The 25,229-nt window shown below is 32.5% G+C and overlaps 1 protein-coding gene across 2 annotated transcripts in view; it reads left to right on the forward strand.

Moving 5' to 3' along the window:
- RTKN2 (rhotekin 2) overlaps positions 1 to 25,229 on the forward strand; it is an 86,894-nt gene that overhangs the window by 14,332 nt on the left and 47,333 nt on the right. For both annotated transcript variants that reach the window (XR_005986966.1, XM_041750265.1), the window contains exons 3-6: positions 6,713 to 6,771; positions 12,502 to 12,555; positions 13,878 to 13,995; positions 16,402 to 16,584. Coding sequence is in view for 1 of the 2 variants with exons in the window: in XM_041750265.1 (XP_041606199.1) it covers positions 6,713 to 6,771; positions 12,502 to 12,555; positions 13,878 to 13,995; positions 16,402 to 16,584 (414 nt within the window). In the remaining variant the exon portion in view is untranslated. The remainder of the gene's footprint in view (positions 1 to 6,712; positions 6,772 to 12,501; positions 12,556 to 13,877; positions 13,996 to 16,401; positions 16,585 to 25,229) is intronic.

The raw sequence follows: 25,229 nt of genomic DNA on the forward strand, positions 1-25,229 counted from the left end.
TTTTGGTTGCTTGCTTGTCCTTTCAGGTAGTTGTTTTTAAAGTAGTTTTTCCAGATTTTATGTTGTTTTCTGTGGAAACAGAAGATGGAGAGGGAGAGTTTTTCTAATATGGGGTACTCAGTCATTACCAAAAGAGGAATTCATTTTTTGTCTGATCAGATTATTTTTTTCAACTTTAAGGAATATTTTGTAATTTTCTTTCTGACTTAAATAGTCAGTTTTCATAACTTCCAGGGGCTTTTAAAGTTATATTTCTTTTTACCTTGATAAAAAGTTTAATATATATGTTCAAAAACATATGTTACTGTTTTTCAAGTCTTCTATAGCCTTGCTTATTTTTTGACCAGTTAAACTGTCTTGGACTGAAAGATAGGTTGAGATTTTTGTTACTAAGATTTTTCGGTCACCCGTTGTATATGTGGTACTTTCTGTTTTATGAAATACTTGATGTCTTAAGCACTGGTTACATACATGTTGCTAATTGCATCCTTTAGTGTTATAAAGTGTCCTTTTGTTGCTATTGTCTCATAGTGCTTTTAGATTCTGGGATTGCCTGTTAACAAAATCCTAATGCTGGGCATTTCTTAGTGTTTGCATTTGTTTGCTTTTTCTTTGCCCATCTCTTTATTTTAGTCTTTATGAATCACTTTGTTGGAGGTAAGTTTCCTGTGTTCATCCCAGAGTTGGGTTTTACATTATGATCATATCTGAAAATCCTAGGGGGGATTAAGCCTATTTACATTTATATTACAGATATATTTGGTTTTGGCTTTGTCACTTTCTTTTATGTTATGTTGATTTATGTGTATTATAATTGTGATTTATGTTTTAGTATTTGATCTATTCTTTTTAATTTTTTTTTAATTTAAGAGTTTTATTGGTTACAGTAGTTACTAGAACTTTATATTTATTTATTTATCTATTAAAGATTTTTTATTTATGTATTCATAGAGACACACAGAGAGAGGGAGACAGGCAGAGGGAGAAGCAGGCTCCACGCAGGGAGCCCGACGCGGGACTCGATCCCGGGTCTCCAGGATCACACCCCGGGCTGCAAGCGGTGCTAAACTGCTGAGCTACCAGGGTTGCCCTAGAACTTTATATTAAAAAACAAAAAAACAAAAAAACAAAAAACTATACACTGGTAACTTTATAATGACTTTAGCTTCTTTTTTCCCCTTACTTATTAGGCTTTTACTATTTTGTTTTTTTCTACTTTTAATGATATTATTTTGTCTTCACTTATCATTTCTGGGAAGATCAGTGAACTTATTTTCCCATATTTTCCTTCTCTAGCTTTCTATTTTATTTTGGTTGTTATTCTTTTCCAGGCTGTGTTCTCCTTTGGTTGAGAAGATAATATTTACATGCTAATCTTGGTCTTGTGTCTCTCTTTTGTTTTAGTCTTTTATCTATTAAATATGTATAATCACTACCTTTTTGTACTTTTCCAAAATCATCTCTTGTTTGGATAAAGGTTATGATCTAGTAGATTTCTCAATGTGAGTATAGCTTTCTTCACATTCTTTAATGTTTAGAATGCTTTCTTTAGTGTTCGTACTTAAAAGCACAAAAATTCTAATGTCGAATATTCTTTCTTTTGTAAGTGACTTGGTCTTCTTGTCTAGAGGCTGAAAATAGTTTTCACTAAAAGTCTGATAATTTTATTGGAGTATGTTGAAGGGCTGAGCACTTTGGCTCACTTAAAACTCTTGTAATATGTAGATTCAATTCTTCTATTTTCAGACACTTTTCCTGGAGTTAAAGCCTCTAGAATAAAGTTTTTAGTGTCTCATTATTTTGTTTTTAGTATTTAAGGACTCCAATTACGTTTAAGTTGGATCTTCTTTGCCTGTCTTCTATGTCTATCACTTTCTCTTTGATGTTTTAAAAAAATCTTTATCTCATTTTTGTCTTTTTGGCTCTTCTCATTCTCATCCACTATGCCCCTTAATGTACTTTCAGTTTTATGTCTTCATCCTTGGACACTTTGTATTTTACTCTTCATTTCAGAAATTATTTTATTTTCCTTTTTCTAATTTCTTTCCTGTCTTTACCTCTCATTTTTTTTCATATTTGCCTTTCATTTGTTCTTTACTAGTCTGCAGCTTTAGATTTCAGATTCCTCACTTCTTTCATATTTGTAATAGCTTATTTAACTGCACTTAGTTCATTTTAGAGTATCATGTTTGTTACTTTATATATATATATATATATTTTTTTTTTTTTTTGTAGAGTGGTTGATGGAGTATTTTTATTAGCTGAAGCATTTTGACTCCTGCTTTCATTTTATAGTAGATTTCTATGGATGTTTGGGTCCCTTTTTTTTTTTTTTTTTTTTGGTCCCTGGTTCAAATATACAGGATGTAGAGTTTTCCTGGGCCAAGTGATGATGGGTAGGTAGAGGGGCTTTCTTGCTTGTTTGTTTGTTTTTGTCTAATTTTGTCTTCTATTGGAACTATAAAGAGCAGTTTCTTTAATAAATGATGTCTTTGGGATGTTGGTTAGTTGGTTTCCCGATTTTTTGATACTATTTTATTTCTTGAGGCTTTTAACTTCAGTTGCTTCCTCTTCCTTACCCTTCCTCCTCTTCTTCTTTGTTTCATGAGCAGACCTTCAAAGGATACCTCTTTCATTGTGTGTCTCTTTTCATAAGACTAACAGCTTCTGAACCAGAATTCTTTTTAGACTGCCTTCCTTTCAACTTCCTAGGAACCAGTGCTATGGTATCCATCAGGTCTTGTGTCCATTGTCTTTTCTTCTAGGAGAGAGATCACAAGTTGATATTGTGTTTTGCAATGGGCACCTGACTTCCAGGAGCTGGCCTTGATGGTCTTAGTTGCCAATTTTCCCACTTACATGTAAATTGAAGTTTGTTTTAGTCTCTGTTTTCTAGTTATGCTGTAAGTGTGGACGATAGGTGATTTTATTTGCTTTTCTTGTTGATCTGAAAGCTTTTGTAAGATACCTGAAGAAATTCAGATTTAGTGACCATTATCTTACAAGAACTAGGAAGTCATACTCTGATCACTTTAACAAATGTTTTAGTCTCTCTTCTACATAAGCTCCAAGTTAAATACTGAGGCCAAAAATATAAGAACACAAATATAAGGATTACATATGTTTCTAAGAATGACACAGAATACGTTTAAAATATTATTTCATTCAGTACCTATAAGCTAGGTAGATATTTCTTCTATTTTACAGATGATGATGCTTAGGCTAAGAAGTTAAAAGTAACTCTTCAGCAGAACTAGTTAACATTGGTAAGAGTCAAACCTAAGATTTAGTCTGAATCTACTAAATACTCCATGCTCCATCAAAATGGGCACATAATTTCATTTCATTCATTATTCACTAACATTTATTGAGTGTCTTTAAGGTGCTGAGCTATATACCACGTACTGGTGATTCAGCAGTGAACAACAACAACAAAAATCCCTATGCTTCTAGAGCTTACATTCATTCTAGTAATAATAGTCTCTCCTATGGCAACCTGCCAATATACCTCTTGTCTTAACTTCTGAAATACTTTGATTTTGTAAAAACATTATTAGTCAAAGTCATTTGTAGCACCTAAGTATGTATATCATTCAACATAATTGTGACTTTAATAATGCCACACTAACTAGTTTCTCATATTGCAGTTGCCTGATTTATTGCTTATATACTAATAAACTGAAAAAAGAAAAAGTACAGATGGCAAGTAAAAATTGCATACTCCTGGTATTTCTACAACAAAATATGGTATATTAAAGAATTGATTTTATTTTTTAGACTTTATATTGTTTGGTGCCTGTTGAAAGAGTTTATTATGTCAAGGTTTGAAATAGAAATGTCTTCCCAATTTAAGATACTTATGGAGTTATTAATTTTATACCACATAATTTAAGATGTTTAAAATTCCACATTAAGCACTGCTGAATGTTTTAGTTTTCACTTATTTGCATAAGAAGTGAAGGATTTTATAACCTGCTTCCAAATAATGGAATCCTAGTTAGAATTCTTTTAGTACTTCATTAAGAAAATATAAAATACTTTCATCATTGTGCAATTTCTCATTATACCTTGTTAATTTTGGCAAATAAGTGATATTTTAAATTCCCATATTGAGTAATATAAAATAGGATAATCTGTACTTACTCAATTTTAATACGGATTTTTGAGCAACAAAGTGGTTGATGGGCACCCTCTGTTGGTCATTTTATTTACCTACAAGGAGAAATTAAAGCAAAATTAAAAGTTTGTCTTCAGTACTTTTATCTCCGTCCTTTAAATTAGCATTTACAAGTCTCACCAAAATAATGCTCTAAACTGGGTTTATAAGAATAAGGTATACTACTATTTAGCTGTGCTTGTTTGGATAATTTTGTGGTTATTTGCTTTTTCCTTAGACTGGCTCTCTAATTGTAGCGTTTAGAATTGGCATTAACATTGCAGATTTTCAAACAAGTATTTATTTAACTGTAGCAAACTATTAGCTACAGTAGCACATTATTAAACAGAGAATGTTTAACAATTTTTTTGTCAATTTGGATTAATTAGAAAAACATCACATTTTAGCACCCTAAATAACAGTTTGAAGAATTATTTGAATTGAAAATAATACAGGCATCAGCAAAATGAGGCTGAATTACTTCAGTGTGTCTCTCATTTTTTTAAAAAGAGATTTAATTATTCTGTAAGATTATATGATTAAATGGATTTATATTATAGTTTGATAATATTTATATATAATAACTGTTGGCTGGCCCTAGAAATGCCTATGCAAGTAAATTATAATTATAGAGAAGAAAGCTGTACTCTGCCTTGTGAATAGTTTGGTGGGATTTTTTTTTAATTTTTTGGTGAATATTCAGCAAGTTTGCTTTTGGTGGCTCTTATATTTCAGAGTTTCTCTTACCTGCTAAGACCTCATGTTTAATCCAAATAGTAATACCTAATGGATCTCAACTTTAGCATAATCTATGACCTATTCCATAATGCTCAAATTACTCACTATATTAGAGCTTTCTTGTATTTCTTCATTGAAATAAGTACTTTAAGAGTTTGTAATATGCATTGCTCATATAGAAGGTGTTTTTAGAAATACTAACTTATAAATGCCAGCCGGCTGTATATATATTGTATTTCTTATACCATTTTGGGGAAATTGAGATTTGTGTTTGATTTCTAGTGTGCCTTATAGTAGGCTATTCAATTGAACTTTTCACTCTGTGATGAATAATCAAGCTAATGTTCTGCAACATGACAAACTAAACTTGCGTATAAAATATTGAACATGACTCTTAAAATTTATGATTCAGTGCAACATTTTAAAATAATGAGTACTTTTATTTTGTACTTAGTGAATTCCTTGTTTTTAACTTAAATACTAGTATGACCAGAGAGTAATTAGATAGGATCCTGAGAAATTTATGGCTTTAAGTCTACTACATTACTTTAGTTATACCTCACATGTAGTTGTATAAATACTATATACATCTCCTATGTAAATTTATCTGCTTAAGTACATCAATGTATTATTTCAGCTCATTTGGTGTATATTTCACTTAAAATGCTTATGTGCTTAATCCAGTAAGAGAATGAGAGAAGTAGACTGATATTTTATCTTTAAATTTTAATGTATGATAAAGCATAACTATATAATCTTTCTAACATGCCTACTGAAATGCAATGAGATGGTGTCATACTCTTCTGAAAATTAGTCACACTTCAAAATTCCACCAATCTTTCTCCAAACACTCTCTTAGAATCAAACAGTATCCAAATGGAAAGTTTTTATCTTATCATATATTTGAAGTATCTAATTAGCCAGTAGTTAATTAGGTAACCAAATTAAGTGGAGACCCCCTCCCCGCAAAAAAGTGCAAAGCAGAATAATCTGGGAAATATTGCTCCAGAAATGCAATACTAATTTCTAAATGTGGGATTATTAGGAAATAAGATATTGGAAAAGTATTCAAGGGTGGGATTGATTCGACTTAAACAGGAGATAATTATTTTGAATTGTTTTTATGGTAATATATTCTAAAGTTAGATCTGGAAGTGTCTTATATACTAAGAATTTTTTTTGAGACTTTTTCTATTTTCATGATAATGTTTTGCTCTCCATATTTTATTTTTCCTGCAGAGCCACCCCTTCCTTTAGCGCCTGTTATTGTTTTAGTATATAGTTTTTTTTGAATTTCAAAAAGAAATGTTATATGATATTTCTGCATATAAATATATAGGACATAACAAATGTTTGATATTTGTTAGATTTTTATAAGGTTAAAGTACTCCTGAGCAGCAAGTTCATAGTTGGGAAGCTCTTTAGCTTTTTCAGGCAGCTATAATCTGGTAAGCTAGAAATGTGATTTATGAAACGGCAATCCAAGGTATTACACTTCCTGGGACCTGAACAAATCTTGTACATCTTGCTTATAAATAAGTGTTCACAGAAGGCTTTCATTGTACAGTAAGCCAGTATATAATCATCAGGGATGGAAAGCTTATATGAAAAATGAAAGAGTTCCTCTATATATTTCTCTTAAAGGCAACTAGCTGTTGACTAAACATTGTGAAGTTTGAGTGAAGTAGTTTATATTATCTGGAAGTCATTATGCATGAATATGTGTCTGTTTTTAATATTTAGGCATTTGTGAAAGATTGTTAAAATATTGCTTTAGAAAAGATCATGTTTTCATTAGTTTTTTTTTCCTTTTGACAGTGATATGAATTTTGAAAGTAAAGAACGAACAGCATGTAAAGGAAAGATTGCCATATCAGGTATGCTATAGATGGATTGTTTTATATTACTGAATAAATTCTTTAAAGTACCTACTTGGAGTTGTTGGAGGTTTTTTTTTAAGATTTTTATTTATTTATTCATGAGAAACACACACACAGAGGCAGAGGGAGAAGCAGGCTCCATGCAGGGAGCCTGATGGGGAACTCGATTCCAGGATTCCAGGGTCACACCCTGGGCCGAAGGCAGGTGCTAAGCCACTGAGCCACCCAGAGATCCCCAGAATTGGTGGGGTTTTAATTTCCTGCATCCGTTTTTTCCCTCCATTTTATTTTGCATGTATTTGTTCTAAAACACTGTTTTCATCATTTGCTGTATGTTTATGTAAGATTTTACAGTTTGGGAAAACTGTTTCGTGTACATTACATGTATTATGCAGTTTTCTCTTGAGTGCAGTTTTGTGAAATAGGTAGGATAGTTCTTTTTCTAGACTTAGAGGTTAAATGACTTCCATTAAGTGGTTTAGCTAGGCTGCAAACTCAAATCTTTAACCTTCCATTCCTTTTCTGCTCAGAGGTTTCAATAATATTTCTAATGTTTGTCCAGGCTAGAGGTTCCATGAGGGTTGGAACTCTGTTTGTTTTGTTCATCACAGTATATCCTGAAGCCAGAACAGTGCTTACACATAGTAGTTGCTCAGGGGTATTGATTGGATAGATGACTGCTTCTTGTTTTCCATAGGATAAAAAACAAACTATCCCCCCCAAGAGTTTTCCATACTGACCCAACTGTTTTTCTAGCCATGTCTTCAACTCCTGCGTGTAAACGGTCTGTGTTAGTCAGACATTTCTCTCCCAGTTCTGTCAATACACTGCCTGCTTCTGACGCCCAATTAGCTCTTGAAATAACTATATTATCTTCAGGATCTGTTTGCTCATCTATAAAGCCTTCCCTGTTATCATTCCAGCTGGAAATGATGTTTTCTTTCTTTGAATTCCTAATGCTAGATAGACGACCCTTTACCACTAGATGGCACTTATGCTGTGTTGTCTCAGTTTCTCCAAACTTAAGGAAACTAGACGGTGGCTTGGAGATGCCACAGAGTGAAATGAACGCAAGGCTAACTCGTGTACACTAGTTAGGTAATGTACCTTTTACAAATATTATCTCATCAGTACATTTTGGGAGCAACAGACCTCCATCAGCCCTTAAGTAATAACTAGCTTGTTTCATTGGCCAGAAGCCTTGTTCTCTTAGCTCCAGGGAACATGCTGCTGCATTTCAGGCTCTCTCACCCAAGGAACGGTTTTTAGAAATGTCTTTATGGATAAACAAAATTCTCATGCGGGAAGGATAGATTTGAATTTTATAATATGTAATTGTCCTAAATCATAGGAATTGCCCTCAGCAAAAAATTCTTCAGAAAAGTAACTGAACTATATAAAATCTATTGCTTTTTTTATAGTTATTTATATTCATATTTTCATCTTTCCAGTTATAAGACTGGAAAATAACATGTTTTATACCTCTTTTATGCTTTTGATGCCAAACACAGTACTTTTACATAGTAGTTGTGCACTATGTTCAATACATTTTAACGTGAATAAATAAAATATTTAAGATCTTTAAGGGAGATTTTTCTAAAAATACTTAAACATAATCCTCCATTTCTTGTTTCTGACTTAGTGCCACTAAGTATACAAGTGAAATATGTTAAATTGCTGTGAAGACTAAAATGACATGATAGAGTTAACATCTATTGACATTTTATAATAGTTTATTAGCTACAGCAACTCATGATATTAATATTTACTGCACATTTAGAAGAGTGCTTAAGTAAAAGCATTTAAAATAAGAGAAAAAAAATCTATTTTCCTTACCACAAATATTCAAGTGTAGAAATTAAACTTATTTCTGCATGTGTTCCTTCTTTCCAAAAGATAATTTTAAATTAACTTAAGGAACTGGAAGTCTCAGAAAATGGGATACATATGTAATTTCTTTTCATCTTTGCTTTGACTTAATTATATCTTTTCTGTGTATTTGTAAACAATAAAAACAAAGAAAAATAAAAACTAATTCACTTTTATAAGTCCATTTTCTTTTGACATTAGGATGACTTTTGTATTGATCAATATGAGTATTTGCAACAAAGGTTCATAATGTTTTGAGATTACATTGATTAACAGGTGATACCAGGGTTTTCCATTTCTAGCTTCACCACTCATGGCCAGATCCTTTTAAAAATAAACAGATAATTCAGGCATATCTGATCATTCTTACTAAACATCAAATAATTGTACTGTGGCAATTGACTTAGCTTATTCAGTGACTACTAATTCAGTTTTTAAAGGCTAATCAATTCATAAAATGCCTCAATTTTTACTTCTGAAAATGATAGAGACTTTTAGGAGTTGATAGCATCAAGTTAGACATTGTATTATGTATGTCTCTTTCAGTTTATTATATAAAGGTCAATGAAGACCTAAAAAGAGGCAAAAGTAAGAGCACTGTAAGCTAAAGCCGAGTCAACCATTTGCAAGAATTTGAAAGGAATTTCTACTATTTGAAGCTGAATTAAAAATCATAGTTGGTAGGTTATACATCCTTTGTCATCTGAACAGTACCTGACCAGCTTGGAAATAGATAAGAAATGTGTCCCTTCTCTTGAGAATTTGATATAGGCAGGCATGGGAAAAGGCAAGACTGACCCCATGGACTATTGGTGTATAGCAGAGGAAGTCAGGGTTCATGTTCCTCCCAAGCCAGTGTAAATAGTTAATACTACCCTAATAGGGCAAGAACAGCTGTGAACAAGAACAGTTGTGAAATGAGATGAATCAGCAACTGTGGTCAAGCAAGAAGTAGGCTCTTTGACAGGGTATCAGCCAAGTCATAATTAATAAAACAATAAAAGCAATCCAGTAAAATCAAGAACAAAGTAAAAATATCTATTATATCAATATAACTGACACAATTTTAAAAATTGTAGCTAAAATAGCAAGAATGAGAGATGAAACTACTGAAAAGTAATAGAGAAACTGAATACTATTTTAAAAATAATAGATTACAGACCTAGAAAATCTAAGGAAATTTATTGAAACACTATTTGAACTAATAAAGAATTCAGTAGAAGTGGCTTGATTCAAGATAAATATACAAAAAGTGGTAAGCTGCTCTCAAAACCAATATCTAGTTAGAAAATATGGCAAAAATTCTCTTTTACAATAAAAACAGCAAAAAACAAACATTAAATATCCCAAGAATAACCTTAATAAAAATGTAAACATAACTATCGTGGTACTGTATCTATTGACAGAATATTATAAAGTTACCAGTTCACAAATTAATTTGGATAATAGAATTCTAATAAAACATTTTGGAGGGGGAATTTGGACAGTATATTTCTAAAATTTGCATAAAGAATATAAATAATAGTGAAAGGGAATATAAAGGAAGGGAAAAGAAATGTTGGGAAATATCAGGAAGGGAGACAGAACATAAAGACTCCTAACTCTGGGAAACGAACTAGGGGTGGTGGAAGGGGAGGAGGGCGGGTGTTGGAGGGGAATGGGTGACGGGCACTGAGGCGGACACTTGACGGGATGAGCACTGGGTGTTTTTCTGTATGTTGGTAAATTGAACACCAATAAAACTTAATTAAAAAAAAATAAAATAAAATTTGCATAAAGAAATTAGCAATTTAGAATAACATGCTTTGGAAGGATATATTTCTAGCAAATGGTACAGTATATTATAAAGATTCAGTAGTTATAATAGTATGGTATTAGTATTAGGATAGACAAAAACTGATAAATTATTCAATTAGATCTGTAAAGCATATACCCAAAGCACAGATATTTACTCAGAAGGTCACATATGATAAAGATCCATTGAATCATTAAATCAATGAGTAAGGGAAGGCCTATTAGATGTATAAATGGAGCTGGAACAATTATTTTTATAAGAAGAATATATTTTTTTTTACCTCATATACCCAAAATTCTCACATAGATTAAATAAGATTAAATAATTAACTTTTAAAAGTACAGAGCATAAACAGTATGTTAAAAGAAAAGTGGATCATGGATACAAATATTCACTGAAATGGCAATACATGTTTTAACATTTTTCTTGTTACTTAGGAAAATGCAAATCTAAACAAATCTTGTCAGCTGGCTATTAAATTAGTAAATATGTTTTAAAAATTATGGTTGGATGTATATAAAGTGTTTAGCTTGGCATATGGAGAGAGCCTAATAAGTAATATTTTTAATCAAAATGGCTCAGGCAGCCGTGGAAGGACACTCATACATACCTAACTGGTTGGGTAGGGTAGGGACAAGGGAGTATTATAAAGGTTTTCTAGAAAGGAAATTAGAAATAGGCACTATGAACTTTTAAAAGGATTCTAAACAAATGAAAATCTAGACAATATCATGGGACTTAAAGTGAAGCAAAACATAAGTGTAGCCAAGAAGCTTATATTCATAAAGATTTGTAATTATTTTAAAGTGACATAATTAACTGGTATGAAAATATGCATTTAAATACCATAAGTGTAATAGGGAAATATCTTTAAAATTTTTCCATAAAGGTTTAAAGTATTTATATTCTGAGTAATTAAAACTGATTTCAAAAAAATTTTAAAAAGAGTAAAACTAATTTCACTTTATCATTGAACTTTCTACTGTATTGTGTTATGCTGTAATTCATACATCTTAATCTACTTGGTAGAACTTTGATTCTCTTTGAAAATGTATAGATACTGGAATGTCTGGGTGGCTCAGCAGTTGAGCAGCTGCCTTGGACTCAGGGCATGATACCGGGGTCCAGGGATCGAGTTCTGCATCAGGCTCCTTGCATGGAGCCTGCTTCTCCCTCTGCCTATGTCTCTCTCTGCCTCTCTCTCTCTCTCTGTGTCTCTCATGAATAAATAAATAAAATCTTTAAAAAAAGAAAATATATAGATACCATTAGAATATCAGAGGAAAATTGTTAATCTCGTATTTAAAGGGAATAATGAAGGGAAAATTTTGACTGTGTCAAAGATCTAGATTAACATCTAGAATAGATCATTAAAACAATTATTTTAAAGTTTGAAGAATATATGAATGAGAGAAAATACATTTCTATCTCCTTTAAAACATATACCCTTTTCTTGGTCTCAAAGAAGGAATGTATTACTCTTTTCAGTTTTATTTCTTAAGGGAAATGCTGTAGTTTGTAACATGAATATATAAAGATCTGAAAATTCTTTCCTAGACCAGTTAAATCTTCTTAATGGAAAGAGTTTGTATCTGTTTGTCATGAACAATGATCTTAGACAAGTCACTTTTCTTCATCTTTAAAGTTTGCAGAGTGGAAGTCCTGACGTCCTTTCCACCTATTATTTTCTGATTTTGAAATGTATTTACATTAGTTGCTACTGCTTACCCCAAATAGAAATTCAACAATTTCATCTATTTCAAAAACATAAATCACAAAATGAAAATGTTGTGGCATAAGCTAATTACAGACCTTACTTAATAATTTGTTGAATAATAGTTGATAGAGTTTTTGGTAAATTATTTAAATAACTTAACAGATTTTATATTCCTAGTCTAGGCAATTTTTGATAAAATATTGCCTGGGTTAGAATACTTAAATGATAAATTTTATATTGGCTTTAATAGTCAGAATCCATTATGGAATTCAGAGGTTCATTTCACTCTAGGAAATGAAACTTATCAAGATTATTACCTGTCATTTCTTTTTCCCTTTCTTCATAGATATTCGAATACCACTAATGTGGAAAGACTCTGATCACTTCAGCAATAAGGAACGTACGTACAATTTTAATTTATATTTGAAATGTTTTCTTTAAAGTATATAGTAAATTTGTGATTATTGGGGGGAAAAAGCTGCTTCCACATTGAAATAAATTGATGTCATTTGGCAGAATAAACAATATCTTGCTGAACTGTGTTTTCTCCAGTTTTAGTACAAATATGTTGTAATTACTTGATATTAATTAAGATAATGCCTATCTAATGTACTTTTAGTTGTTGATTGGAACCTATACAAGGAAAGTAACAGGTTGTGGGGAAGGGAAGTGTGCAACAAAAGAAAATGTTGAAGGCAGCATTTCTTTTTGACCAGAATCCGGGAGATCTTTTTTGCTTTGTTTTGTTACTTCAGATTATTTAGCAGGGTATAAGAGGGAAAGATTTTTACCCAATCTGAGTTTTTTCCCCTTTAGCATTTTATGGCTTTATATAGTCTTCACAAATCCATGTAATGCTTAGGTCATAGAAATTAACCTTAAATGATTTCTAGCTGTTAGAGGCAAAGCGGAAAAGATATGATAATCCTTTATCTTTCTTGTCTATTGTGATAGCTTTGTTCCTCGTACTTTTAAAAATTGAATCATATTGAGCATAATTAGTTTTATATGAGGAATCCAAAATCAGGTTAGTATATTTGTTATTCAATTAGGAAATATAATTTACTTTACAAAGGAATACATGTGGGGATTAAGCATATCTTTCTGATTACTATAGAGAATAAGTTTTTCTGAAGAGCTACATTTTCTCAATAATGAGGTTTTAGCCCTTTACTCACCCAATACTTTTAAAAAACATCACCAAATTAAAAGGCTCAGCAGTTATGTTTTTTGTGTTCGCATATCTACTTTTTATTGTTTTTGTGGTTTCCTCCCCTGCTGTCAGTTTGGTGGAAAATGTTTTGCTGTTGTTAACGTGTCTGCTCCTAACCTCTTATAATAGAAAACTTCTTCTTAAATAGGTTTGGAAACCAAAATGAGAGAGGTAATAGTATATACACAATAATAAAATGGATACTAATGAAAGCTTAGAGAGTTTTCTAGGAATAAAATGTATGAATGTGAGGCTTACTTTAGGCTACTGAGAGGCCAATATCTTCAACTTTATTTTTTGATACTCCTTGGTTTAATTGCTTTGTTCTGGTTGGGAAGGATGTGGACATATACTGACAGAACAGTCCCTATAAAAAGTTAAGGATTACAGTGTAACATGTATGAAAACAAGAGCCTATTAACAAATATTTGAACTAATTTGTCATTTTCAAGTAGATTTTAACATAATGTAGGCATGATTCATCTCATGGATCATTGTTTTTCCCCTAGGATCACAGCACTATGCCATTTTCTGTTTATTCAAAATGGGAGCCGAAGTTTTTGATACTGACATGATGATTGTGGATAAAACAATCACAGATATATGTTTTGAAAATGTAACTATATTGTAAGTATGTTTAAGTCTTCAGAGAATTAAAAAAAAAGTCTTCAGAAAATAATTTAAAGGAAGACAAAATTATTGAGGGTTTTGGATTAGTTTTGAACATTAAGATCTTTAAATGTTTAAATTGATTCTGAAAATTACTTTATTCAAAAGAAGCCCATTTTTGCATTTGAAATTTTTCAATGTAAAATAAAGTGGAAATCATGTAATATTGGTAGTAAATATTTGACTCCTTGGATATGAGAAATTTTTGTAAACATTTGAAGTTTATTATTAACCAAGCTATGAATACAATGGAATCTCATAACATTATTTTATATGGAGTGGATCTGGGCATAAAATAGGTTCTTACATCTCATATAGGGTATTTAGTTACAGAAATACTAAAATAGTTATAACAACTTTGTTTATAAGATAGTCCTGAAATAATGTACCATAGGGAAAGCACTTTGGTAAAATTTCGAGATGTTCTTTTTCTTATGGTGTACTTCTTTCATGTACTCCAAAACAATAAAAAATTGGGTGATCCTTAGGGCTGTTTTTATTGCCCCTGCTCTTTTACAGGCTCATTTTATTGTGGTCATAATGCAGAACCAGAAGGAACTCCTCAGGTAGCCATAGAAATCATTTTTAACTAACATAAGTTTTTCCTGGCCTCTTTCAAAGGTTCTATTGGCCTAAATCAGTGTGTGACTTGTATTTCTTTCAGGGTTTCAAAAACACTGTCTTCATACCTAAATATTAATAGCTACTTAACTATTAAAATAAAATTGAACGTACATGTTTTTTTCCATTTTCAGCTATGGAGCTAAACAGTTGAGTTTTGAGAGTAATTTTGCCACTCACATAACATTAGAAAAACTATTGCAAACCATGTTTTGTGGCTTCTGTCCAGTGTCCCATAAATAACTGTGTAGCATGGAAAAATAAAATGCATTGCTCTGAGTTATTAGCAGTTGTATAGGCCTTCTTACAAACTATCGGACCAAAGGAATTTATTTAGGATCCTCAGAATATATTACCAAATACTTACATAGTTGAGACGGTAAAGAATAATTTTTCTTGCTTATCCAACTACATTTATCTCCATAATCAACTTTTGCTAGTGCATTTTTTTCTACCAAAATCATCCTTATTAATGGGCTCTTTTCTTTACATCACTTTGCTATCGTTTGTTTTTACCACAAAGACAAAATCATAAATTTTTTTTCATTGAACGAACAATGCAAGTTACTTGGGAAGACAACACATGATTTATAATTTTTGAAAAATTCTGTAAATATTTTAAATTGTTCCAAAAATAACTGCTGACAAATGTTCTAAATGTTGTTTAAAAATGTGCTTTTGTTACAATTGTTTTTAATAAGTATTCAATATTTATGAATCTCTGGTTTTTCTCTAAATATTGACATTTGTTAGTCATTACCAAGAATACTGTATGTTTAAAGGTTGCCAAGTAAACTATAAAAATATCTGGGAGTTATTTCTTGGATGTATCCAAAGTATAGATTGGCCATTTAAAATCTCTGAGACTGACGGATCTTCCATCTAAGGCAACATCTACTGCTGATGGACCTCTCTTGTGGTTTTAAGTAACTTTTATTGTTAGTAACACCACCACAATCTTTTATGGTAAAGGTAGTTCATTGTGTCTAAAAAAGGGCAAAGCCAAGCTTAGCATTTGCTAAAAGTGCAGAATTTTTGCATATGGGTATAATAGTGTATTGAATACCTTTTATGCAAGGTTAAGAATTAGAGACCACCAAAGCAGCACTCTCCCTCAAGAAGTTCCTGCCTTGCAGTATAGCTCTTTGTATTGTTTCTTGCTTGTATGTTTGTTTTCCCCTAGATAACCAAACAGTGCAGCATTATTTTAGAGTTATTGGGAACAAAGGTAGGGTGGGGTGGGGAGGACGTGGTAGTGGTTGGACTGTGACTCTTTATTGAAAAAGAAATGAACACTGAAGTTTGCAACAGAAGAACCCTTTTATGTTTTCTTTCCTTTTTTGATTTTTAAGTCTTTCCCTTTTGGAGGAATAGTTATTTCAGGAAATCACACATATTATATAACTACCTTAAAAAGAGGTGTAACTGAAGACAGGACAACAGGAAATAGCACTGGCAACAAGATGACCAGAGGGCATTATTCTTTTTCTTTAGGACTGTGCCTGCATATATTGGTTGCTTTGTGTTAACATGGCCCTACTTTAGAAGCTGGTAGCTCTGGAAGTTGCTAGGACTCTCTCTGGTCCTTTAGATACTAAACAGGGGGAGATTCTGACTCATTAACATATATTAACATGAACATTTCAAATTGTGATTTTAAATGTTATGAAAACACCAAAGGATGTTCCAATTTTATTTTCTACTGAGTTAAATTTCTAATGTTGTGAATGCTCTTGATTTTAGTAATGAAGCAGGGCCAGACTTTCAGGTAAAGGTGGAAGTATATAGCTGCTGTATAGAAGACTCTTCCATAACCAACACACCCAAAAAACTAGCTAAGAAATTGAAGACATCTATAAGTAAAGCAACAGGGAAGAAAATAAATTTGATGCTTCAAGAAGATCATGAAACATGTTCGTCCATTTCGTAAGTTTTTTAATACAGCATTTATAGTGACATAGGATTACTATATATCTGTGACATTTTAAAGTATTGTATGTGGAGTTTAAGTTTACATTTTAAATGGAAAAAGCATCCTGAAGCAGAAACAAAACACATTTATCCAGTTGAGGTCTCCGTAATACCTTCCTTTGAAAGTAGGAAGTTGAGGGACAGTGTATTTTAGTGATTTGGAATTCCAGTATCTACCACAAAGCTGAAATATTTTTCTTAAAAAGGGACTGTCAAACTACTTACTGCCTGTCAGTCTACTAACTGGATTTCTATATATGTCATGTGTTATTCTTACAGATTTTTAAAAATATTTTATATCTTTATAACAAAACTTCTTTACCATTATCATGTCTAACAAAATAAAAAATAAATCCGTAATATCATCTGATATCCAGTCCATATTCAAATTGTCCCCATTATGAAAATGTCCTCTTGTAATTTGTTTGTGCAAATCAGGATCCAAATAAGGTCTACAGTGTGCTTAAGTGAGTCTTTTTAAGTTTCTTAGTCTTTAATGATTTCCCTTCTACTTTTTTTTTGTCCTGTTTATTGAAGAAATCAGATATTGCAGAATTTCCCATATTTTAGATTTAGCTAATGCCATCTTTGTCTTTCTTTTTAAACATCTTTTTCTATCTCCTGTGTTTCCTACAACTGGTAGTTAGATTAGGAGGACTGATTTGATTCAGGTTCTTTTTTAGGTAATAATACTTCATATTAATTTTAGGTACTGGGGATCCCTGGGTGGCTCAGCGGTTTAAGTGCCTGCCTTTGGCTCAGGGTGCGATCCTGGAGTCCTGGGATCGAGTCCCACGTCGGGCTCCCAGCATGGAGCCTGCTTCTCCCTCTGCCTATGTCTCTGCCTCTCTCTCTCTCTCTCTCTCTCTCTCATAAATCAATCAATCAATCAATCAATCAATCAATCTTAAAAATAATTTTAGGTACGTCCTACTGTCTCCATTAGGAGGCCTTGTCCCACTTACAGTTTTATTAAAATTGTGCAGTGGGTTCAGGTGTTGCCAGCCTAATTCATCCATTATAAAGTTCTTTATCAATGTTTCATCTAATGGTTTTAGCAGCCATTGTTGATAATTATTTCGTTAGGGATTATAATTTGGTGACTTTCTAAGTTTGTCATGCATATGTTTTTAAACTTTGAATTTTCTCAGAAAAGACTTTTCCTTCATGAACTGTGGATATAATTGGGAAAAATTGATGGAGGAAAGGGAGAAAAAAATGCTAGCTTCTTTTACTTACCCAGTTTTAGAATAATGAGTTGATATCCTAGCAACCATGGAGGTAATCAGTGTTTTCTCTTATTTGAACTCTTGAATTTTTGTATATGTTTGTGTTTCAATCTGTTATAGTTATTATTCTCTTTGAAGCCAAGTTGTCCCATCTTTGATCAGGGGTAACCCTTTCAACTGACTCCTGTAGCTTTTGACACAACCTAATCTCTGAAAGCTTCTTTACTTTCTGACACCAGCTGTTCCACATTCATCTTTTATTTTTCTGCCCAGACTTGGAATCACCATTTCTTCGAGGAGCCCTGGTTTCTTTCAGATATTTTCTTTAAACATTGCGTTTGTTACTTCACAAATAGTTTTATGTTTATGTTTCTTGGGAAAACTGTTGATCAGTCCACATTCTTAGAATTTCTTTGCATGTCTTGGTAGAGTTGGCTCTTCAGCATGTCAATAACTTGACTAGAATTACAGAAAGCAAAATATTTCAGGTATATACACCCTGGAAATGTCAATCATCAGAACATAATTAAATAACTCTTCATGTCAGATACATTACGTATGGGAAATATCTTGGGATTCTAGCATTATAGTTCAGTCTCTTTTGATTGAGGCCTATGCTAAGAAACACATTTTACATCATGACTGAGTTTGCAGCAGCATAAGCAGAGAGATTTCATGAAGCAATACTTAGCCCTAGCTATTTATAATATAGTTTTCAGACCCTTTTTATTTTAAAAAAAAATGCAGTTTATGAGTCATAAATCCATGTCACAATCCAATGGATGGGTTTTTTCCCCCCATTTTCCACTGAAAAATAGTTACAAAAGATGTTAAGTCGGGATCCCTGGGTGGCGCAGCGGTTTGGCGCCTGCCTTTGGCCCAGGGCGCGATCCTGGAGACCCGGGATCGAATCCCACGTCGGGCTCCCGGTGCATGGAGCCTGCTTCTCCCTCTGCCTGTGTCTCTGCCTCTCTCTCTCTCTCTGTGACTATCATAAATGAATAAAAATTTAAAAAAAAAAAACAAAAAACAAAAGATGTTAAGTCTTTCCTCATATAAATATCATTAAAAAGTAGATAAGGGACCCATTCATTTTCTTCCTTTAGAATTAAGGCCTTCTTTTTCTAGATTAAGAGACGTCAAGAATTTACTACAGAGTTTAGTAGTTCTAAAACTTTTTTAAGCAGCAAAATTTATTTTGCTTTATTCAAAACAATGACAGGACCATTAATGTTCTGGGCAAGTGACATTATTCCCTGGGTCTCAGTTTTCTCATATGAAAGGTAAAGATGCTTAGACACAATCATTTATTAGGAGCCTGCTTACAGACATTTCTAGGGTTTCATACACCTTAAAGCTTATTAAAAAAGGAGTGAGCCTCAGACCTCATTTTAAAATATCATTATTTTGCAGTGAGTACTTAATTTTTATCCTGTCATGTATTATTTGTGTGACCTAGGGCAGAGTAATTTACTCTTGTGTCTTCTCTTTTCCTTCTGTAAAATGGGAATAATAATAATGTAATATCTAACTCCATAGGCTCATTATGAGATTCAAAAAAGATAAATCGGGGATGCCTCAGTGGCTCAGCAGTTGAGCATCTGTCTTTAGCCCAAGGTGTGATCCTGGAGTTCCGGGATCGGGTCCCACATGGGGCTGGCTCCCTGCATGGAGCCTGCTTCTCTCTCTGCCTATGTCTTTGCCCCCCGCCTCTCTGTTTCTCATGAATAAATAAAAATTTAAAAAAACCAAAAAAGATAAATCCTAAACTTGGTGTGTAGTAAGCATTTTAAAAATTCAGATATAAATTAACAAGTAACATATTAGCTTCAGTTGTGCAACGTAACTATTCAGTTTCGTATACACTGAGAAAGGATTGCTACAATAAGTCTAGTTATGGTGCCTAGTAACTAGCTCACTGTACAAAGTTAAAGATTTTTTTCTTATGATGAGATCTTTTAAGATTTACTCTCTTAGCAGCTTTCAGGTATTTAATTCAATATGATTGACTATAGTCATCACGCTGTAAATTACATACTCATAATTTATTTATTTTATGATTGGATGTACCTCTTGACTCCCTTTGCCTATTTCGCCTACCCCCCCCCCCAACACACCTCCCCTCTGACAGGCACCAATCTGTTTTCTATATTTATTAGTTCTGTTTTGCTTATTTTGTTTTTTAATTCCACATATAAGTGAAATCATATGGTATTGTCTTTTTCTGTCTGACATATTTCACTTGATATCCTCATGGTCCATTCATATTTTTGCAAAAAGCAAGATTTCATTCTTTTTTATTATGACTGAGTAGTCATCTACTACATAAACATATCACATCTTCTTTATTCATCAATTAGTGGATTCTTAGGTTGTTTCCATATCTTGGTTATTATAAATAATGCTATAGGGAACATAGGGATGCATACACTGTCTTTTTGAAATAGTGTTTTCATTTTCTTCAAATAAATGCCCAGTAGTAGAATTGTTACATGAAGCTAGAAAGCTTCTGCACAGTGAAGGAAATTATCAACAAAATGAACAGGCAGCCTAACAGGCAGCCTACTGAATGAGACAAGATATTTTCAAATCGTCTATTTGTTAAGGGGTTAATATTCATATACATTAAGAACTCTTAGAACTTAATAGCAAAAAAGAATCCAATTAAAATATAGGCAGAGGATCTGAATAGACATTGTTCCAAAGAAGACATACTAATGGCCAACAGAAACATGAAAAGAATCATAGTCAGCATCAAAAATCATCAGGGAAATGCAAATCAACACCACAGTGAGCTACCACTTCATAACTGTTAGAATGACTGTTATCAAAAAAAGGATAAGAAATAAATGTTGGTGAGCATGTGGAGAAAGGCGGAACCCTCATGCACTGTTGGTGGGAATGTAAATTGGTGCAACCAGTATGGAAAACAGTATGGAGGTTCCTAAAAAATTAATAATTGGAAAAAATAAAAGCAGTATTTAATCATTAAGTTCTTGCCATTATTGTTACTATTTTTACTTTTCTGAGACTAGTGCTTTTCCTTAACTTTTTTTCAAACTCATGCTTAAGTACTGCAATTTAAAAACAAGATAGGATTATAAAATATAGACGGATATTTTAAAATATAAAACCATTGCTTATAATTTCAAAGAAGATAATCTGAGTGATATTAGAACTTGCATTTAACCCATGTTCCTCTTTGAAGCCTGGAGGAATATTTTAGCGTAGCAGTATTTGTATTAAGTTCTTGTCATTTTTTTTTTGTCCTTTTTCCAAGTTCTTGTCATTTTTAAAAGATTTTATTTGTTTATTTGACAGCAAGAGAGAGAGAGCATGAGTGGGGGTTGGGGGAGAGGCCCAAAGGGAGAAGCAGACTATCCTCTGAGTAGGGAGCCTAATTGGGGCTCCATCCCAGGACACTGAGATGATGATCTGAGCTAAATAAAGGCAGACGCTTTACTGACTGAGCCACTCAGGTGCCTCAGTATTAAGTTCTTTTAAGTAACAAATGGCATATTTATCTTGAAGTGTTCATTCTCTTATTTAGATTTGTTATTCTACTTGGTTTATACCTGAATCCAAACATTAATTTTCATTATGAACATTGCCCATGCAACTTGTATGCCATTTGCTTATTTATACCAATTAAAGTTGATCAAAGGAAGAGTAAAATGTTTTACATTTCACTGATTCGTTCTGCTAATACCTGAATTCTACTGAGCTTCAGGTGTGAATCCAGCATATACTAGGTTAAACTCATAGCCCAGGATGACTCTTAATAATTCCTTAACTGACAGCTTCAGCACCATGATAGGAGTTTGAGGATAGCACTAATGATCAAAATGCATAAGGAGATCAGGTTTGTTTCAATGGTGATCTTGTTCAATGAGAAGATTTCCAGTACAGCTTTTAATTTTCAACCAAAATGGGAATTAAAGGTCAAATTTGGGACATATATATCTTCCCTAATAATATGGCATGTGACCAAATATAGCTGTTCTTTCTGACAAAAAAACATTAACTACCATTAAAAGTAGTCATTTTTATTTTTTTTTCATAGCATTTTTGGACCAATCTTCCCCCCCCACCCCAAAGTTATAACAATTGGTCTATTTGATATTTAAAAATGTAGCTGATTTAAACTGTTGGGAACTCAATATTAGGGTTGGCCAAAAGGAATGAGTGTAATGTTTTAGTAAGAAAATGTTATCCTGACAGGAATGTTTTAAAAGTGAGATCATTGTTGGTTTTGGAAGCATTGGCATTGTAATTAGTCATGGTTTAAAAATGAAGTAACTTGAAATATCATCATAAAGTATTGTTTGATCCAAAAGAAGACAGTGAACATTTTTGGTAATTTTTAGCATGCTCCCTGATGTGATTCATTTATTCATTTTATTTGTGGAATTTCACTTACTGAAATTCCTTTAGCCAGATTTTCCCAGTGTCTCTAATAACTGAGTTCACTATTTTATGCTTCTTGAGAACTATTTAGTACACTATTTGGCACTGTGTAAATATACATCATTTTAAACAATCATTTCAAGAAAACTGGTAAAATTCAGAGTGATTATTTATTTGACAAAAAGGTATATTAATTTTTTTAAAAAAGATACTATACTACATTTTAAATTAGATTGGAGCTATAGAACAAATATGTTAACCCTGTCTGGAATAAATGAGTTATTTATGTTTAAGGAACAATGAAGTTACTGTTTTGATTGTGTGAAAGATGATTCAGAGTTCAAACATAACTAAAGACATACTCAGCCATTGGGTGTCATTTCTTTATTCATTTAATGATCTTAGAAATGATTATTCAGCAGTTAAATCATATGGCACATTGGTTTCCAAGTTAATAATAAGTCATGTTCTCTGAACTCAAAATTCTTGCAGTGGTAAAATACAGTCACTTGTCTTTTAACAGAAAAAGTACCATAATTTTAAACTATTTCTTAATGAAATATAAAGGTAGTAAGTATAGTATAGTGGGGTTCTCCTTCCAATACACCACTTGCCTAGCCAAAGGCAGGTCAATTGTGTTCTCTGAACTTCAGTTTCTTCATCTGAAAATATGGACCAAATTATTTGCCCTGCCTACCTCAAATAGTTATTGTGAATCTTTAAAAAGATATTGTTTGTCAAAATGCCTTAAACTGTACATATGTGGTATAATGCTTTGCATGTCTCTGATTTTTATGGGAGATTGCCATTGTACTACCACTTCACCACATTTATTATTTGATTACAAAAATAATCAAATAGAATCTAGAAGAGAAGAAAGTTAATCATACTTCATTCCAAATCAAATACTTTTTATAATTTTGAACTGATAATTCCTTTTCTCTTACACATTGAGTACAAGGCTGGTGCCTTTAGCTCTTGCAACAGTGGAAATTTGTTGGTGCTTAGTGAACTTTTCCAGAAGTCTGCATATGAGTCTGACATTATGCCAGTTGCATTTGGAATTTAGTTTGAGATCGTAGTCATGCATCATTTTGTTAAAAAATTTTTGCTGCATTTTAGAGACAGAAACATAAATTTTCCTATATAAATACCGACAAAGACATTAGGTATTGAGAGATATCACTAGTCTATGGTGGTTGTATATTAAAACCTAAGATAAATCAGCCCATCATGCTGCACTTACGCAGTAAAGTATTTCAGTTATTTCTCAATAAAGCTGGAGAAGAAAACAAACCAACAGGTGTTCTCTAAGGGAATAATGTTCTGTAGGGTATGCATTGCACACCTACTACATGTATACATACTTTTCTTTATAGTAGAGATTCTATTAAAGACTTAGTAAGAGACAAAGGAGGTTTATGAAACATATCACCTGGCACAATTAATAAAGATTCCCATCAGACTTCTCTATTCTTCTTCAAAGTTTGTCTACATTACTGTCTGTCTCATTTTAATATGATTCCTGATGTTTTGAATGCTAAGGTTTTTACTATTTTGGAAAAAAAATGATAAAACCAAGAAAAAGTCTTGAACTAAAATTAAGATTACTAGCACAGAAAATAGAATTATTTTTGAATGAGAATTCATGTTTTATCACCACAAAGTACCAGGATATGAAATTTAGCATCAGAATTTTTAGATGCTTTGGCAAGAGTGCTATTTTAACACAAGTAGCATAAAGGGGACTGTAATGAAAAAAGTGGAATTAGTAATGAAGTCCTCCATTTTCCAATATGATGTATAAAAACTCCAAATCTTTGAAGTTGGTAAACCAGAAGAAGATTCATTCTTACTCCCAGGAAGTAAATATGAATCAGATTGTATCACTAATTTTTTATTAACCTTCTCTAATGATTTCCTGTACACTTTGAATCAAATCCACTCTTCCTCCAAGGCTCCCAGCAGAGTCTGAGGGCTCTAATCCCTGTCTTTATCTCTGACCTTCTGTCCTACGGTGATATTTCCCACTTGGCTCCCTATGCTTCAGCCACATTGCTCTTCTTTCAGCCCTCTCAGCTTGGAATGTTTTCTTTGCTTGGTTCCATCCTTTTATGAGATCGTCACCAGTACTCCTTAGCCCTTTTCTTCTTTCTCATGCTTAACAAGTCTTCAGTTTTCTTATCCCCTTTGTTTCATAGTAGAGGTTGCATTATAACTTACAAATGCCATTATTTTATTCATCCCTCTGCTTAACTTTGTTTTCCCTCCCCCTTGCATCAGAACATAATACTGAGTCTTATTTACCATTAATGCCCATCGGCATAGGACTTAAAATATGTTAGATGTTCAGTTAATATTTTTGAGTAAATGGAGATCTTTCAAAGAAACATTTGTGAGATAAACCAAATAACGTGGAGATTTTCTTCAGATAAAATAGCATAAAAAGATAAATGCACTAAGTTGATAATTCATTTATGTTTATAATCTGTCATCTATAACATTAAATGTGTTTTTCACTTTTTTGTGGTTAAATATATATAAAATTTACAATTTTAACCATTTTTAAGTATGTAGTTCAGTGGCATTAAGTACATTCACAAATGTTGTACAACCATCTTCACCATCCATCCCCAGAACTTAATTTTCTCTTTCCAAACTGAAGTTCTATACCCAATAAAAAATAACACCCTGTTCCCCCTCCATCCAACCACTGGCATATTCTAACTCTACTTTTTGTTTCTATGAATTAGACCACTCTAGAGTCTTTACATGTGGAATCAAGCAGTATTTGTCTTTTCATGATTGGCTTATCACTTAGTGTAATGTCTTTAGTGTTAATCCATTTTGTAGCCTGTGTCAGAATTTCCTTCCTTTTAAGGCTGAATAATATTCCATTGTAATGTATGTGCCACATTTTGTTTATCCTTTCATCCTTTGAATGGACAGTTGACCTTCTATTGT

This window comes from Vulpes lagopus, chromosome 3 (genome assembly GCF_018345385.1).
Source record: "Vulpes lagopus strain Blue_001 chromosome 3, ASM1834538v1, whole genome shotgun sequence".
Taxonomy (NCBI): domain Eukaryota; kingdom Metazoa; phylum Chordata; class Mammalia; order Carnivora; family Canidae; genus Vulpes; species Vulpes lagopus.